Genomic DNA, 18,398 nt, shown 5'->3' with positions numbered 1-18,398 from the left:
CAACTCTCTCATTAAATCCTTATCTTTGGCTTCCTGAGCAATGTCTAAAGCATCGTAGTTGATCTTCTTGCTGTTCAAGATGTCAAAGATTTTTTGCTGAGTTTTCTTTATCTGGGAAGGACACTTATCATCAGTAACACACACCGTCAAGATTGAGCTGTTTATCGACAAAAATACACTGTACTGTACTGTAAGTATGATATATTGAATTTAACTTTTTTTCCAATTTGCCCGATGTGTTGACAAAACAAATGAAAGAACACAAGAAAGATACTTCGTAAGATGTAGCGTACTGTACCTCTCGGGAGCTGGTCACACTGGTGTAAAACACCTTGATGGACATGTCTGCTATTCTAACAAGAACAACTCAAACCGGAGACCGATTGAGAGAAATCCAGGAAGACAGAAACATAAATGCAAGAGCCGGTTTGATGCAACAGCTGACACCCTAAACAGGTTTGGACACGACTTACCTGCCTGCATGGACACACCCTTTCTGACCTGCATTTTTAGTCTGTGAAGGCAAAGACACACACACACACACACACACACACACTACCACCGGAGGTGTAAAGTGACTCATTACGTTTACTCAAGTACTGCCCATAAGAACATTTAGAAGACATCTTGCGCTACTTTGTCCTTCCGCTCCACCGTATTTAAGAGATACCTTTTCATACCACTACGTATCCAGATTTCTTGAAAGGATATATAGAGCAGAGATGTTACAATTCTTGATGGCTGACATCATCGAAATCATTAGTGATGATTGTGGTCTGAAGGAGTTAATCAACTTGGCAGCTACTTTATGTATTTGATGATGCACAGTATATTGTACATTTGCTCCCTACTCTGCAGGGTGTAGTGAATAAAAACTCTGCCAAATGAAACGGTGCAAGTGTTGTAAGAAATACAAATGTATTGTTCAGATCACATTAAAGAAAAACAGCAAATGTTCAAACAATACAAGAGAAAGCAATCAGTATCTTCCCACAGTGGACCTTAGCTTTGCGATTGGTGGAAAATTCAAGAAAAAAAAATCACTTTAGAAATAAGCAAGAAAATAAGTGCTGCCTGTATAAGCAAGGCTTTTGTATGTTAATTAAAATCACATTTGATCTCTTCTCTCTTTACTGCAGGGATAATTGTACACCAGGATGTGTTGATAAAGAGAGTCATAAATGCCCGGTGATGTGCGTGTTACGCATGACATGGGTTATTGATTCTTTGACGCGTTTGGTCATCACGAGAGAACGAGTGGTTCAAGCTCATAACACACTCTCCCATCAAAGTCCTCAGAGACCCTCTCAACAGACGTATCATCATCAGCATCGATGTCTTCCGTGCCGCGACTGTATCCGTGATCCTTCACTTGGGCATTTTGGCCTCTGATGGAGATAAGATGATTGCAATTACATGGATGTCTTTCTAGTTGCTTAATCATTTAAAAAGTGTGCATCTTCATCTTCATCTATTGAGTACCTTCCACTGTTCATGTCTTCCGTATCTTGCTTTATTGCTCCTCCAAACCTATTAATGAACTGAACCAGGGTATCTGAAAGGAAAAGAAAGAAGAGCATGGTCAAAAACTAGAAGAACCGAGAGCAACTAGATCTATGTCCTCCTTCGAACTCCACTATCACGTTAATTTGGGCCACTTGGGAGCAGAACAGCACCCAAGAAAACACTGAAATCTTAAACCCCTCCAAAGCGAATAGTTACATCAGCCATTCTTGTACTTTGGCGCTAACAAGGACCATGGGAAGGTTTGTGTTGCTGCCACTTACCAGAACCCATCCTTCTCCTTCTCCAGAGCAAGTAAACAACAACCAGCACAAGTAGCAGCACCACAAGAACCCCTCCAACAACTCCTAGGGCGACTGAGGAGGATGTTGCTGTAGGAGTTAAAAGATCCAGCAAAACAGTTATTGAGGGGATAATAACAAGACCAATAAACCTCCATGTGTTCTTTATATCTTACCGACAACAGTTACTTGCAGTGTCTTGGAGGGATCAGAAGTAAAGGACCTTGAGGAAATGTTAATAGCATAGACACAGGAATACACTCCCTGGTTTTTATAATCTATCTCTGGGAATTCAAAGTATGCCATGAAGAACACAGAGTGATCAAATGCTGGAATCGCATGAGTGGTGTTCGAGTGGGACTCCTTCAGATAGAAGGTCCCTCCGGGATAGCTGGAATGGACGGAGCAGGTGATGGAGAAGGTGCTGCCTTTGGGCACCGATATCTTGTCAGGGCTGAAGATCACCATTGCGTGGGCCGACGTCAGGGAGATGCTGGGCTTCTCTAGTTTTACTGCAGCGTAGAAGAGAGATTGTTTAGATCATAAAACGGGTTTTCAATCTTGCACAGTCAATCTTTATGTTAAAGACAATTGTTGACCTGTGACAGTGAGATCTGCAGCACGTCCTTGAGGATAATTGATGTTTTGGTTTGGCAATTTCTTTACATATTCACAGAAGTAAGACCCCGATTGGTTGAAGTCCACATGCGGAAAGGAAAAGATTGCGGCTTCGTGGTCGGAGAATTTTTCCAATTTGAATGAGTCTTGGGTCCTTTTCAGCCGGAATGTCCCACCCAAGTGTTGCGTTAATACAGTGCATGTGATCTCGACTTTGTCACCCCATTTCACCTCTGTGGCAGGGCTAAACGTTATAATGGGACTTTCTAAAGAACCTGTAAGAAAATTAAGTCGTTGTCAGTTTTGTGGCAAACAGCATTTTAAAAACCAGTTTGGAGTTAATGACATCTCTCATCACATATCACATATTTGCCGGATCTCTTACCTAAACAAATGGCGCTGGCATCTTCACCGTGTCCGCAATTATTTTGTCCAAAACCAGGATGCTTACAATGTGCGAGAGCTACCTCCTCGCTTCTACACTCCACATTGTCCAGCCATATTGGGCCAGTGCCTCTGCCATAGTGGGCACTTCCAGGAGCTGCGACTGCATGACCACAGCCGAGCTGCCTGCACACCACGTCGGCATTGACGAGTTCCCATTCATCATCGCACACGGTTCCCCACTGGCCTTTGTGGAGGATCTCCACCCTACCGGAGCACTGACCTGAGCCGCCGACCAACCGAATCGGTGCTGCAGGGGAAAAAAATGTAAACCTGTAGTTGCATTGCACAAATTTCTGTTGGTTCATATTCATTCTGACACACACAGGAAAATGAATTCACATAGCTTTTATCACTCGAGTAGCTGTTGGATCTTTTTCTTTCGATTGCCTTCATGCTAAGATAAGCCGAACAGATGTTGGCCCACAGCTGTATCAATCTTCTCATTTAACTTTTTGATGGTAAAGCAATGTTATGTATTCCCTGAGTTTTCAAAAGTCTTTAAGGCTTGGTTGTAAATACATTAAATACTTTTCAACCCGCTCAATGTTTTGCCTTGTTTTGTGCAAATAAAACACAATTGTGACACAAACTCTGGTGACTTTTTAAAAAAGTGTGATGATTTTGAACAGGCGTTTTAGAAAGCCTTACCTGCACAGCGAGCGCCAGCATCGTGGTCGTGCCCACACCTGGCTCCTCCGAAACCTTTAACTGAGCATTGCTCAAGAGTAGTCACATTGTCAAAACAGGAATCAGCCTGGACCACTGATCCGATGCCCTGACCGAAAGAGGCACCGCGGGTAGCGCTTAACGCATTTCCACATTCCAGCCTCTCACACACCACCTGAGCTTTGCTCATGTTCCAGTCCGTGTCGCACACTGTTTGCCACACTTCGCCATGACGGACCTCCACTCTGCCCTGGCACTCATCCTGTCCACCACCCAACCGGACCTCCAGACCCCCTGTGAAGTCAGGTCAGAAATTATTACACAGCATCAGACCTTTCAGATCAATTTAAATGGCGTTATTGAAATGGCAGGTTAATAGAACCAAGTGTAAAAACTCAATATACAATAATTGAAAATCGACAATGAATGTGATCGTTCTTACCCGTGCAGACAACACCAGCAAGTGAGGTGGTGTTGCAAGTTTTGTCTTTATATGGCCTTTGTGTGCACTGACTCAGGGTTGACTCCATTCCATTGCATTCAATTTGAGAATTCCAGGTCATTCCTGAGCCATGGCCATACTCGGCAATGGTGGTTATCTTATGATTCCTTCCGCAATTCAGCTGTCTGCACACCACGTTTGCATCATTCGGGTCCCAGGATTCACCACACACGCCCCCCCACTGGCCTTTGTCGAAGAACTCTACGCGTCCAACACAACGATGGTGTCCATCCGACAGCTTTACATTACCTGAAAAATGACAGTTATTTCAAAGCTAAGTTCAAATTTGTCTTATGTTTTACACAATTTTGGTCATAGTTTAAATTAAGTACATTACATTGTTAGTCGATGCTTGTCTTTTAAAGTGTTAGTTACTCAATGAGAATAACCTTTCTCATTGAGGTAACCTATGCTGGTCCTTTGGCTGTTGGACTCATTAACTCGCTAGCACCAACGTTACAAATAAGTACAAACTAAACAGCCAGACTGGTCCTTCCAAATGTTGCACGGTGTGAAGGGACGGATGCCTTTCAATATAGGCTTGTTGGAGAGTGGAGAGAAAAAATGCCTTGTATCAACATTTGTAGGCTACATGGATCCAGCACAAATGGTAACAATACAGAGCATTGATTTTCAACGTAAACATATTTTGTGCCATTCAGAAGACTGTCTGCCTGATTCCATGTGAATTCAGTATAAATATGAACAATATTAGATTGCCATATGACTCCAGTTTATATCTCCTTAAAAAATAAGAGAATAGAATTCCAATTTCAAGTCAACTTCGTGCCCCACCTGAACATGTGACAGACGCCTCTTCAGTGGGATCCTGGCTGCTCCTGGTGTACGGCCCCATAGTGCACTGTGCGAGGGAGCTCTCTCTCCCGCTACAACTGATCCGATACCAACTGAGTTGTCCGCCTCGACCATACGACCCGGAAACCCCGACGGGATCCCCACAGTTCATCATTCTGCACACCACCGCAGCTTCATTCGTTCCCCAGTTCTGACTCGATGCTGAAGACCATTGTCCTAAATGGTAGAACTCCACTCTGCCTGAGCACTGATCCGTCCCATTGATCAGTCTGATGTCAGCTGGAAATCAAAGGGGATGGAGTCATCCACTAGTTCATGTTTCGACAGATTTGAAAGCAATACCTCTGTAATTATATATTTATAATAACTATAATTATAAATATAATTCATATATTTTGACAGCAGTTTAATTCTTGACAACATTAAGATACATATACATTTGAGGCAAATAGCTATTGTACAAAAACCCAGTCTGAAATACACTTAAAACACATGTTAACCAGCGAGGTGATACCTGAGCACACCACACCGGCATCTTCAGCATGGCCGCAGTTATTTTCTCCCAGGGTGGGATGTCGACAGTGGAAAAGCGATGTCTCATTACCGACGCAGCCCAAATCATCCAGCCAGATGTTTCCTGCGCCTTGACCAAAGTAGGAACCGCTTTTGGCAGTCAGCGCTGTTCCACAGTCCACGGATCTGCACACCACCTGAGCGTCTCTGATGTCCCACTCGTCATCACACACTGTTCCCCACTGGCCGTCATTATGAACCTCCACTCTACCGGAGCACCGGTCAGTGCCGTTGACAAGCCTAATTGATGGAACACCTAAGAAAATCCCCACTCTTAGTACAGCCATTCAAGTGTTATACAAAAAAATATTGTGCTTGTACTCGACTTGCAAAAGTACTCTGTTAAGGTGTTTTTATAGATACTTATTGACGATATCAAGATAAAAAGTATATTTGAAGACTAGTGCGTTCCCGCACAGTAATAATTATATACAGCCATATTTTGTGTCTTACCTGAACATGAAAGAGAAGCCCCCTCACAGCTCCCTATGTGATCCTCAAATGTGCATTGGGAGATGGAGCTCGCATTGGCAGCGCATGTAGTTGCGTACCCTCTCAGCCTGCTGTCACCAAAGGATTCTTGAAATGCTTTTGGTGAACCACAATCCAGTTCTTCACACACCACGGCGGCCTCTTTATTGCCCCAGTTTTTACAAATCTTAGCCCATTTGCCGTTATGGAAGACCTCGACTCGGCCAGAGCAGCGGTCAGTCCCGTTGACCAATCGGATCGATTCTGGAAAGCGGTATATCATTTCAATCGTTAAAATGTGAAATGTGGTCAACTCGACAATGAAAAACAATATTATGTGGTGATAGGTATTGTATCGAGGATGTATGTGTTACCTGAGCAAACGACACTGGCATCTTCATTGTGGTCACAGTCATGTTCTCCAAAACCTCTGTGTGGGCAGTCGGCGATGGACATCTCATGACCCGTGCAGTCAAGGTCGTCCAACCACACCTGACCTTTACCTCTGCCGAAGTGGGCCTTGTACTTGACTGAGAGAGCGGTCCCACAGTCCAACTCCTGACACGCAACGGTTGCTTCCTGCATCCCCCATCTGTCATCACAAATCGTTCCCCACTCTCCCTCGTGATAGATTTCCAGTCGACCGGAGCACCGACTAGTGCCGTTCAACAGTCGAATTGGTTTACTGTCTTTAAGGTTGGAAAGAACGAAAAGCCAAAGGCGTGTTTATTCACCAAACGTCCAACACAAACAAACTGCTGTGGTCTTAACAGATGGAGGACTTACGTGAACAGACAGCAGTGGCATCAACGCAGCTCTCCTTGATTTCCTGATATGTGCACTGTGAGAGCGAGCTCTCATTCCCGAAGCATTTGGATTTGAGTTGACTAAGTGATGGGGACTCTCCAAAATATGGCACTTGAGCCGGAGTGACAGCAGTGCCGCAGTTAATCTCTTGGCACACCACGTCGGAGACAGGCTCCTCACCGCTGCACATTTTGATCCATTGGCCATTCTGGTAGACTTCCACTCTGCCATTACACCGATTGCTTCCATTGACCACTCTGACATTTTCTGCAAGTGATGCGCATAAAGATTTAAATAAAATCCCCAAAATGCCTACGTTTTCTAAATTCATCACACAATCTTTACAAATATTACGCATTAGAATTTAATTCATGTGGAAGAAAGAGTGTAAAACAACATTTTTTTATTTTACAGAATGTTTTATGTAATACAATAGTTTGGGTTTGAGCATTTGAGCACGCTGTATGTTGACGGTTGATATTCAAACCTGTGGAAAAGTCCAAATTACTCCCTATGTTGTTGAAACATTCAATTTCTATTCCAGGTTCAGAATATTTAAAGAATCACCTATTTCTATAAGCTTACCTTACAACTACCCTATTTAAAGCAAGTGTGTTATTGGAATTTGGGAGTATGACTCATACCTGTGACTAGAGGTCCCCGAATTTGCAGCCTTATTTTCAATCCAAAATATCAGGTTCACCACTTTAAATGTTAAAATTGCTTTAAATATCATTCCACAACACAATAACTAAAGCTAGTAACTCATGTTGCTTTTTTTTGGTTTAGCTCCCATCTCTGCATCATGTCCATGGCATTTTAAACGTGCAGCAGCCGGTCACATGACCTCGACGTGCTGCTGTTGCTACATCAACATTAGCACCATATGTGTCACTTTGAACGTGTGAACTGGAAATAAGGACGCTCGGTCTTTGAGCTATGATCAGTTGATAAAATAAATGCTGCGTTAGCTGTTTTTCTCAACTGTTTTTATTTCCCAACATCAGCTGACAGTTCCTTATTTCTGGTTTTGTCCAAATAGAGGAAGGTCCTTGCAATGCAGGGTTTTGTGACAACTAATCAAACAAGCTAACTGTGATTTTAACTGTGAAGTATCAACACCTTATTGATAATTTAAGTAGAACTTTTACATTTTGGGAAATGCACTTACCTACTCACTTATTTACTGGCTGGTGGTGTTGAATCAGAAAAGTCATACCACTTATATTTACTCGGTAAAAATGAGGCTCCAGTTAGCAGCTGATCACCTTAGTTTAGCAATGCACAATCACCGGATACAACTGAGGGCTACAGCTTGAATATCCAACTTCCCACCTCTTTGTGAGTAAGCAAACAAGCATATTCTCCAAAGGTGTCAAACTATTATTCAAAAAATGATACAGACTTCTGGTACTTATATAGATGGTCAGGGAAAAAAAACATGAATGTGAATGAACTCACCTGAACAGATAACCCCAGCATCTTCAGAGTGGCCACAGTTATTTATCCCAAGTTGGCTGTGTGAGCACTTGAGGATGGAAGACTCACTACCAACACAACGCACGTCATCCAACCAGATCTGGCCCTGTCCCTCTCCGAAAAAGGCGCCTTTTTTGGCCTCAAGAACTGTCCCACAGTTCAACTCTCGACACACCACGTCAGCGTTAGTAACGGTCCACAAGTCGTCACACACTGTTCCCCAAACGTTGTTGTTGTAGATCTCCACTCTGCCAGAGCAACGCGAAGGCCCCACCACTCGGATTTTATTACATTCTACAAATGAAAAAAAGGCGCAGTAGCTGTAGGTTTTTTCAATAAGGAAAAGTCCCTTTTCACTGAATTGGCGTGTGGAAGATCTAAAAACCTTCTTAGCACACCCGTTTCGAGGGATTAAACATAAATAAAACGTACTGACCTGTAAGCAGTGGCAGACTCAATAGACCTAAAGTAGAAAGCCCAGAGATTTGATATGAATATTTTCAAAATATCATTGTCCAATAAATGCTGTATCGCTGTCAGGTCAGCGTTGTGATTTGTCAAATCAGGACAAGCTCCAGGAAATGAAACATGAATTTGGAAAAACATACACCTCATAATGGTCCAACATCAATTTAAAAATCAAGGAAATAAGACAAAACAAATTAAATTTGAAGAAAAAAAAAATACTTACCTAGTGACAAATAATAAACAAAATATATTTTTTCTGAAGTGACGAAGATCATGTTGTGTCTCCAGAGAAGATCAAATGCTGTCAAGGTACAGTAAGAAAGTATTGTTAAAAAAATGTTCATTTAGTGTCTGATTTGTCTTCGGCAGAATGAGCAAAGCTCGCTGATTTTTGGAAGCCTTCCAGTTTTTTCCCAAATCTGCAAAGAGGGATTTCGTCCCCTTCTTACCTCCTAAACCAACAAGTGCGCAGCTAATAAAATGACCCAACAAATCAAAATAAAAAGCTGATCATATCTGAAACATAAGATTAAAAACACCACGTACGCCCAGTAATTGTTATGAATAAAAGGGGCTTCGTGCAGTTGGACTGCAAACTGAAAACATGTTGACATTTTCATCAATCATTAAAGGCAGGGCGTACATTTGAGGAGGAGATACGGTTTAGTTTAACAGAAAAAGGACATTCCTATTTAAAAAAAGACAATAATAGACAGCGAATATTGCTGGTAAGTAAAATAAAAATGTACTTGTAATAATGCAATGTAATAATGTAAGTGGTTCTAAATAGGTTTTTGTTGGAGGGATTTTTACAAAATGTTTATATTCTATATGTATTCAATACAATTTTAAACTTCCCCCTGAACTAAAAATGTGTTCCACATAAATATAAGTTGTTGCTTTGCAGTTTGCATTCTTGTTGTTATTGACGTCTTTGATTTAACTACATCTTGAACATAAAAGGGCATAATTTAAATGTTTTAATTTGTATATCATGCATCAAATTTTTATATGTTCAGTCCTGGTCCTAATATTGTGAAATGTTTTACTCAGAATATGGTATTATATTGCAAGATAATCCATTTATCTACTATCAACACATGCTCATTTTGTGTGCAAAACTTAGTTTGAGCTTTTAAGGAAGATACCGAATTTTACAAACCGTTTTCTTACCTTGCAAAAATGGATGATGTTCTTTTTTCTGCTCTTCTGATCAACGAATAATGGTCACAGAACATAATTCACTGTGGTTTGTTCTTTCAGAAAAGCTGACGGAACGAGTTCTTATCCTCATCTTATTGTTAACGTGACTCATTGGGACTTCCGCTTGCGAAATTCTGAGTGTTCTTTTCTTTTTTGTTTAGTTCCTGTAACAGACCACACACTTCTGCAGCACTGAGTATTACACATACACGTATTTGTGTGAAAAACAATAAAATTGATGTTGCCAGAAGAACGCCAACCTTTGCAAAACTGCCCGACAGATTATTACTTGATAGAAATACTAAGGAACGCACCCATTTCATTTCATGTTTCGGTTGCAGGGCAACAGTTACAGGAGGGCAACCCAAACTTCTCTTTCCTGGGTCACATCCACCCGCTCTGACTGGGGGATCCCAGGCCCATTTGGAACCAATCTCAGCAAACATCTTGGGTTGATTTAATGCAAAACGCATTAGTACTTTGCAGTTAAATCTATTTGTGTCACCCTTACAGACAATTTGATACATATCATATAATAAGAATAATTAGCATCATTTTTACTGTTTATATGTTTGTTGTCTGTTCTATACCTCCTCCGGAATGTCATTCGCCTGTTGATACCGACCTTGACGAAAACACGCAAGCAAAACCAATGAGTCTATTTAAGATTGACTGGCTACATTATATGTCACTCTTTTTTTTTTTTAAATCAGCAATTGGCCTAAGTCCTTCTTTGACCCGCCTTCTGCGGGCGATCTTGAAGTTGCCCTCAGAGCAGCTAAAACATGCATGAAGGACGTGTGTATGACAGGCAGGACGTGCAGGAAAACCAGATGTTTTTGTGCAGATATCATATATTACAAATATTCGTGGGTACATTTCATCTTTCAAAAACATAAATGTATACATTTTTCATTTTACATTTATCTTTTCTTTTTCATGCTTCTTTTTTTGGGGCTCAGGGATGGGGCTCCAAGTGGGGCAATGGATCATTGCCCACCAAACCACCCTCATTTATGTATATATAAATATAAACTAATGCATGATAATGAATGACATTCACAATAATTAGAACAAATGTATTGTAACTCTTTTCTTAACTCGTGATGGATTCAACCCTAAGTGAGTTTTCCCAGCCTTTTTGTTCTTCCTGTCAAATCACATGTATGTGATTATAACTGACTTGTCAGCATTTTGAGTTTCTGTATTTGGCCATCAGTTTCTATAAGGAATTTGCATCCTGCCATCATTTCACAAAATAACTACAATTCAAAATGACCACAACTCAAACATCCTCTTAAAATTGTCAGTTTGTCACTTTATTTCAAATGCATCCCGCACATTATCTCCAATCTTAACTAGAAAACAACTTGCCATGTGCACAACACACAAGTAAGCAATTTTCATGTTCTAAAGGAGAAAAAGTCTCATAGAAATGTATAGCGATATTGAGCCGGTGTGTCGATTGATGATTTTCGGGTTGTGTCAGTGTGAGCCAAAGAGTTTTTTTTTACGAAAAACATTTGATTTGTCACAGTAAGAAAAACCACAGGTGTTTACTTATGACATAGAAAATCACTCTGTTCTACTCAGGTGTCCCCACTCACCTGTTTACCTCAACCTGTACCTGTCTACTCAAGACTATAGAACTAAAGTAGTGATACAGTCACCTCAGTCTTATTTTCCAATGACCGAACTGAGGAAACTGAGGTTTAAAAGTGGGTTAGCATATATCGATGTCTGGGTAAATCATTACAGACACAAAGATTTTCATCATCCTCTGATGGGAAATTACCTTACAACTCACCCGGCGGGGTCCGATGTGAGCGACCTGAGAGACATTGAGAGTCATTTCAGGGTAATGGTTGCACGAGTTCAAAGGGCAGTTAAAGAGGGACAGTTCAAACAGAACTCTTTTTAGCTAATATCCATACAGATGACTGTACTTTACAGCTGGCCTTGACATGAAAGGAACATTTCCAAAGCTGGTTAAAAAGCTTTAATGCTACAGATACAGGTGCTGAGAATTTATATATTGGTGTGAGAATAGAGTTGAGTTTCTCAACCTCCTTCTTTGAGAGCTGTTGCCATTGGTTCTCCCCTGTATGTACAATGACCTCATCACATTATCTCATGAGCCTGTCTTTGAGTCCACTTTTCTTACCCAGTCACATTTACTACACATAATCCCCTTCATTCCGACTCTGTACGACTCACTCAGTGGCCAATTTAGGGATTTCGGCATCGCATTAAACAACTTCTCATCACCTCTAGAAAAAAAATTGTGGTTGAAAAGTATGCACTACACTTTTTTTCAAACCATTTTATTCGTTGTAGTATTAGATCATCGTATGAAAAATAGTGGGCAAATTTACTTTAAAAATGTCACGCTTCAAGTGCCGTTGAGTTCAATTTTTTTTTAAAAGCTTACAAACTGAAAAATATAAAATACATTGCATTCAGTCAGTGAACATTAGTCAGTCCAAAGGGCTTCTTAGTATCCGTTGGCAAACAAAATCACATTGATTCACAAATCAAGGACACAACTCAGACAAATAGGAATGTTGTTGGAACAATGATTATTCAAAATTATTTGAAATAAGTCAAAATGATATCCCTCCATGCATTGGCACACCGTTTAGGTAAGACTGGCTACTGGGGGGTTCATCTGTTTGTGTTTGGCCTTCATGTGCAAACATAAAGGAATCAGCTAACCACCCACTCATGATAATTTGATTAGGACGAGAGACATGCTTGGTGTTGCCGTTGGAGACAGAGGACATAGAATACAGACTGGAGGACATGGAAACACGCATGTTGCTTTCATGAAACACACGGTTTGTCCACATGTCGGACAGAAGCCGGGTTCTGTATGTGCAGAGCTTTGCAACTTGAATATCTCTGAGCAATAAACTATATTTTCTAATCTCCAGTCCTCCGTCCTACCGGACTTCATAGTAATGAGCTGAGAAGTGCATCATCTCAACAATCCTATGAAAAGGCCAAATCCAAAACTATTAATTGAGCCGACCGATATCTTTGTTCATTATTTTAACCTGTGCACTGAAGATTATTTAGTTTCAATCCCACAGTGCGGCAAACTAGTCCCTACTGCTGTTTGAGTAATATTGGCTAAGAAAGAAAAAAACTACTTTGCCTTTTAAAACATGAACCAAAGCATTCAAACCCCACACTATGGAAGTCACAACGATGAAAAGAAAAACAATATTTATGTTGATCATTTATTGGATATATAGACCATAAGTTTAAAAAACCCCATAAATGAAACCCTGTCCTTAAATCAAACTAGATTGGCAGTGGAATAATTCAAGCGCAAGCTTTGTTTGGATGACAGCTGCTACGCATCAGGTCCATCCCGCATATGTGTATGCATTTTATTAGCCATCTACTTGGTCTTAAACTATCGTGTTGCTCTCACTTAACGCAACCCCTTCATTAACACCTACTGAGATACATACTAAGGCAAATATACACACACAGTAAAGATCAGAGGTGTGTGTTCAGGTGACAGGTGCTAGTTATTGGTTCTTTCCCCAATTATGCATTGTGTATATTGACCTAAAGCAGCTGATCTATCGATGCAAAAGCTGCCCAAGTTGCACTGAACTTATGCTACCGCCGGGGTTTGCTGTCACAATGTATAAAAAGTGAACACAAATATGTCCTTCACAAAGTTAATCACCTTCTTCTGTGATTAAGTCCATCTCTGCGATTGAGAATTTCTTGGAGAGGTGTTTAAAAGAGTCAGGAGAGATTCCGTAGAGTGAAATTTGTGGGCGCTGATGTTTGGCAAAATGTTGGCATCTTTGCAGGAGGAGGAACGCACAAGAAGAGGTGATGCAACACAGGAAGCAATGTGGTTTTCATCTTCATATTTCATGAATCACAGAACATCCTGTAGCTGAGGTTTCATGTTATGACTCAGAATCCTATGAGGCAGAAAGGGAAGAGAGGTTGAGTAATTCTGTATAATGTAAAAACATTTCCAACGAATGCTCTGCTAAACAAATAATGTGAATACATTGAATGTAGTAGGAAAATCCTGTTGGTTTACACCTAATCAGATCTCTTTTAACCTAGTTATATAATCCATTTTCAGAGGAGCGACATAAAGGGGTTGCAACAGGGAGATATCAAATAAATTCCTTTAAATGATAAATTGAATTAGCTAGTTTTCCCATTCATCAAAGCACAAACATGAACTTTTTCGGATGGTCGTTGCGGGAATTACAATGATCCAAAATCTTATTAAAATCCTTGATACTTGAAGAACAAGAAGAAGAATAGAGCAACTGATAAAAACCCACTTCTCTTTTTCCTAACAAAAAAAAATAAAGCTGATGTGCATGAAATGCAGATATGTTGTAAATCAAACAGTTCAGAGGCAGTTTGCAGTAGCAGAAGCTGCTGATCCAGCACCGTCGAGGCGATGCGGTGCTGGAGGATGTCGGACATAGCACATAGTCTTACTTTCACCGAGGGTTGGGAACTAAGCCCGAGGAAGGCAAATACAGTGTTGTCCTCCTTTGACTGGAAGAAGTCTTCATAGTCCTGTGGGGAGACAAAAACATGAGACGGTTACACAATCTCTGTGTTTGAAGGAAGCTTGTAAACATCCCCGACAAATAGTTCCTCCACTTTAATACAATTCAGTTGCCATGACATTGCAGTGATGTTGGATTACCTCGGCCAGTCAAAGTGACGACAGGATGAGCAGATAATCTGCCCCACACATGAAACTGGATTACGACAAGCTTACAGAGTGGCGTGCAGGATCAGTAGAAGACATAAACTGGCAAACACTGAAGGATCAAACCCATTTAAACCTGCACAGGTTTTATTGTTTTGAAATCCCTTTCTTTATTCTTCCATAAATAAACTCATCTCTTGAAAGATTCATTTGCACTTAGCGACATAGCCGTAGATTCTCACCCCCAATGTCACTGTACCATAATGTTTTCATGTAACATTACATCCATGTGTGCATCATGCACTCCGATAGGTCGTTTGCTCATTATCAAAGTCAGAGACCGACACCATTCTTACCCCACAGTAGTGATTGTCGTTGAATATCTGTGGGGGCAGTGGGTTGCCTTTCTCCGGCCGCTTGTCTCTGGGAATGTTGCGGAACATCCACAGCCTCTGCTCCTCCAGCATGGTGATGTCTACTTCCTGGAAGCGGATGCGATTTGACTCCAAGAAACCCACTACCGCTTGCTGATGCTTTTTTACCTGGAACAGGTAAAAAAATGGATTAAAAGTCAGGTTGGGGTGTTTGAAACACAGATTGACGAATGGACCATTGACTCATCAAACCACATGTCTGCAGTATTCACTGCAGAGCGACTCCTGTGGTAACAGGGATATTAAAAAGGATGAGACCTGACATCTACTCCCACACAGCATCACATGCTATTAACGTCATGCGAATCATGATTGGAATTTGCTCAATTAGCTTGGATGCAAATGCAAGACGGACTCATTTTACCAAACTTTTAACACTTTCTCCTTTTAAACTCATCTTTTCATTGACATTTAGCGTGTATTTTTTAATAAAATGATTCAAAGCTTGTTAAAAGCACCAATGTCTTCCCTACTTAAGTGGAATAATTTGTTAATGATTCCCATTTGCAAAAATATTCACTTTGTTCATTTATTTAGTCTGGTCAACATCTGCACGATGTCATGCGGTCTGCCACAAGTGTTTCCAATTCAGTCAATACAGCATGTGTATAAAAAGCTATGTTAATTATTCAGGGGGGTTTGGGGGGGGGACAAATACAAACATGGCCATGTATTTTGTGGCTAAATGATCATGCGTTAATGAGTACCAATGAAACCTGTTTTTACTAATTCAGCCTTTGATGCATAAGATGAAAAAAGATTGTGATTTGTATGCACTTTAAGTGTATGTGTGTGTGTGTGTGCGTGTCATGTCCATCCAAAATGATAGCGATGCTAAGGGCCACAATGGAGCGATTGTCTTACCTAAAAGACCGCAAGAGACTATTCTGGACCGTCTGTTAGAGACACACACCTAAACAAGTTAATTTGTTTTGTCTTCATTCTAATGGTGATTTCCTTTATATGGGCATAAAAAAGCTCGTTTTACAGCATGTTTTCTTGTAAGAGAGCAAACAATTTGGATGTTTACTGAGGGGGCTTTAAACAGAAAAATGTGCCTGTTTACTCCAGTCAAAACTTCCGGTAGAGAATGACTGGTCTGTGCTGTGCAGCATAGTTGAAATGATGCAACCTTCATCTGAGCTGAAAAGAAGTTCATACTAAATAATGGAAGAGGTCCCCCCTGTGATGGTGAGTGAGAATGTCTGTCAGGGGATGGATGAGTTCAGATTTGGGTATGCATGTGGGATGACAGACAAATTGCACTCCTCAAACAAACACTCACGCTACGGTGCATGAGTACGTGTGCATTGTTTGGGAGCACTTCCGGGAAATGTAGAGATTAAATGGAGATCAAAACTAATCCATCAGACATGGATGGACACAACCAAAAGAAAGGATTTTGCACAGAAATAAAAAAAAACAACATAAACTTCCCTTCCCTTAACAACAGATCAAGATGAGGGAGTGCAATGCGTTACAACTATAAAATAAAAACTTATTTGGTCGGATAATGTGTGGTATATCCTTAATGATTAAAAACTACATTCAGGATAATTACTGGGAAACAAAAAAGCAGATGAGACTGAACCTGACACATGAGGGGGGGGGGGGGGGTAACCTAATTTACACTTCATTTATTTTGTGGGGGTGATTTCCCACTAATCTTGCTCTTGCACACACAGTCCTGCATGTGTTGCACATTAATGTTTTTCAAATGTTCATCTTTGTGCCACACTTCAATCTCTACGTATTTCCCCCCTCAAACACACAGCCATCCACTCTCCTTTAAAATCAGCAGAGGGGTCCTCACCTTCGCTCTCCCTAATTCAATCATTTGTAACTCAATTCAAAAGCATCCACAGTAAATTACATTCACATGAGCTCAGCACTCGAATAGCTGACCCGAGTGGCGGACCCAGTCAGGCATGCATGACTGTGCTTCGTTTATGAGAGAGTCTGCGTGTTCTGAATGTACGCGTCATATTGTTAAAAATAACTCTTTTGTAAACACTCGCTTATTTTTCAGCCCTCGTCCATAGATGGAGCGCGATGAAATAAATATTATTACACATTTTCACCATTACCTAGGACGTAGAAAATTCACCGAGGAGTGTTGTTTGATGATTTTCTGACGGTGCCAGCTGGGCCTTCCCAATTGACACTCCACAGCAGTAGACCTGGGACTAACGGTTTACGTCCATCATTGATTTATCCAGATTTATTTTTATTTTTATTAGCCCAATAATGGCTAGGGCAATTAGATGTTAGAAAAGAATTACATTGCAATCATTCAACAGTTGAACACCAAATCGCATTGCACCTTTTAATTATTAAAAGAAAAGGCTCACATCTATGGGGCTGGAATGAACTGTTGATCAACTACTCAACAGATAATAAGTGTATTTCCAGTTGTTGGAGCAAACGAGAATCCCTCAGGAGTTGAACAGGTGGAAGGTAACATCTCACAACACAAATAAGAGTGAAGGGTACTCCAACAAACACGACAGGAGGATGATTAATAGACACATAATCCGTCATTGTTTATGTCATAGTCAATATAGGTCAGGTCGTTGCACACACAACGCGTCCTTTGTTCTGTGGGGATGAGTTTTATTATTATTCATTAAGCTTCCACACAATGACGATATAATACAATGTCAAATTAAAAGTACAAACCATTTGTTGAAAAAGATTAATCGAACTAACACAAAATAAACATTGACTGGGAATTATGTGCGTCTTGGTTAGTTTACCAAACCGTCTTCGGATGATACACTTTCACTGACACACAGTGTAATGGCAGTGGACACTATTCGGCGAGCAGAAAGATTCCTACGTGCTTTTTCAATATGCCGCATCTCTTACATACAACTGTCAAACAAACAAAAACATTTGCAAACACTCACCGCGACCGAGCCAGTTGAAGAGGCGATGTAAACCTTAATGACCATTTTAATCCCGATTATTATTAGCTGACAAACAATTTGGAGAAAACAAGCTGCGTTTTTTAAGTGAAAATAAATAACTGAAAGTCTACCAGCGACCGAGTCTTAGAAGAGAGACGACAAGCGTCTCCAATGTTTAAACTGAGCCATAATAACAGCACAGCACGCTGTGGCGCTCGACGGTTCACGCTAAACACGTCCACCGCGGACATTCAATCAAACACTGAACTTCCGGTCTTAGTTTTCAAAATAAAAGAAATAAAAAACAGAGGCTGTGGATGAGATCAAAATTGATACTACACCATGTTGTACATTTCGTACAAAATAAGATTAAGAAATGTTTGTAGTATGGAAAACATCTGAGATCTTAATGGCATAGTTCAAAATATGGCGATGGGGATTTAAATGAATAACACAATTTCTGATGTGAATCAAGATTTAGCTGAACTT

At 40.6% G+C, this 18,398-nt stretch overlaps 3 protein-coding genes across 36 annotated transcripts in view; all 3 read right to left on the bottom strand.

Annotated features, from left to right (window-relative positions):
• The window catches only part of rps12 (ribosomal protein S12), a 209,637-nt gene that overhangs the window by 4,234 nt on the left and 187,005 nt on the right, over positions 1–18,398 (bottom strand). For 2 of the 34 annotated variants that reach the window (XM_062559616.1, XM_062559636.1), the window contains exon 1: positions 17,789–17,798. The exons of the other annotated variants lie outside the window; for them this stretch is intronic. The gene's annotated coding sequence lies outside the window, so the exon portion shown is untranslated. Of the gene's footprint in view, positions 1–17,788; positions 17,799–18,398 lie in introns of those variants that run through there. 34 annotated transcript variants of the gene reach the window in all.
• LOC119195327 (deleted in malignant brain tumors 1 protein-like) lies at positions 900–8,376 on the bottom strand. The gene is made up of 14 exons (XM_062559792.1): positions 8,167–8,376; positions 6,685–6,972; positions 6,273–6,587; positions 5,881–6,162; positions 5,369–5,683; positions 4,834–5,133; positions 3,979–4,287; positions 3,519–3,830; positions 2,809–3,117; positions 2,405–2,698; positions 1,982–2,317; positions 1,788–1,895; positions 1,483–1,555; positions 900–1,388 (listed from the first exon to the last, which is right to left on the bottom strand). The coding sequence occupies exons 2-14, from the start codon at positions 6,893–6,895 to the stop codon at positions 1,244–1,246; spliced, it is 3,309 nt and encodes a 1,102-aa protein (XP_062415776.1). The 5' UTR covers positions 6,896–6,972; positions 8,167–8,376; the 3' UTR covers positions 900–1,243.
• Positions 11,837–18,161, bottom strand: sh3bgrl2 (SH3 domain binding glutamate-rich protein like 2). The gene is made up of 4 exons (XM_037450170.2): positions 17,910–18,161; positions 14,923–15,108; positions 14,347–14,427; positions 11,837–13,805 (listed from the first exon to the last, which is right to left on the bottom strand). Exons 1-4 carry the CDS (start codon positions 17,952–17,954, stop codon positions 13,791–13,793), a joined length of 327 nt encoding a protein of 108 aa, XP_037306067.2. The 5' UTR covers positions 17,955–18,161; the 3' UTR covers positions 11,837–13,790.

The sequence above is a fragment of the Pungitius pungitius genome, chromosome 20 (genome assembly GCF_949316345.1).
Source record: "Pungitius pungitius chromosome 20, fPunPun2.1, whole genome shotgun sequence".
Classification (NCBI taxonomy): Eukaryota; Metazoa; Chordata; class Actinopteri; order Perciformes; family Gasterosteidae; genus Pungitius; species Pungitius pungitius.
Note: the sequence above shows the minus strand (reverse complement) of the source record. Positions and strands in the feature narration are given on the sequence as shown.

What these genes read in the sequence shown, in the direction of transcription:
- sh3bgrl2 (XM_037450170.2), bottom strand. Translation starts at nt 17,954, where the DNA reads ATGGTCATTAAGGTTTACATCGCCTCTTCAACTGGCTCGGTCGCG. An exon ending in CTTCAACTGGCTCGGTCGCG is followed by an intron (nt 15,109 to 17,909) that starts GTGAGTGTTTGC and finishes TACCTGTTCCAG; the next exon opens with GTAAAAAAGCATCAGCAAGC. An exon ending in ACGACAATCACTACTGTGGG is followed by an intron (nt 14,428 to 14,922) that starts GTAAGAATGGTG and finishes GTCTCCCCACAG; the next exon opens with GACTATGAAGACTTCTTCCA.
- LOC119195327 (XM_062559792.1), bottom strand. Translation starts at nt 6,895, where the DNA reads ATGTGCAGCGGTGAGGAGCCTGTCTCCGACGTGGTGTGCCAAGAGATT. An exon ending in GGCTTCTCTTTCATGTTCAG is followed by an intron (nt 5,684 to 5,880) that starts GTAAGACACAAA and finishes GGATTTTCTTAG; the next exon opens with GTGTTCCATCAATTAGGCTT. An exon ending in GAAGACATGAACAGTGGAAG is followed by an intron (nt 1,389 to 1,482) that starts GTACTCAATAGA and finishes TATCTCCATCAG; the next exon opens with AGGCCAAAATGCCCAAGTGA.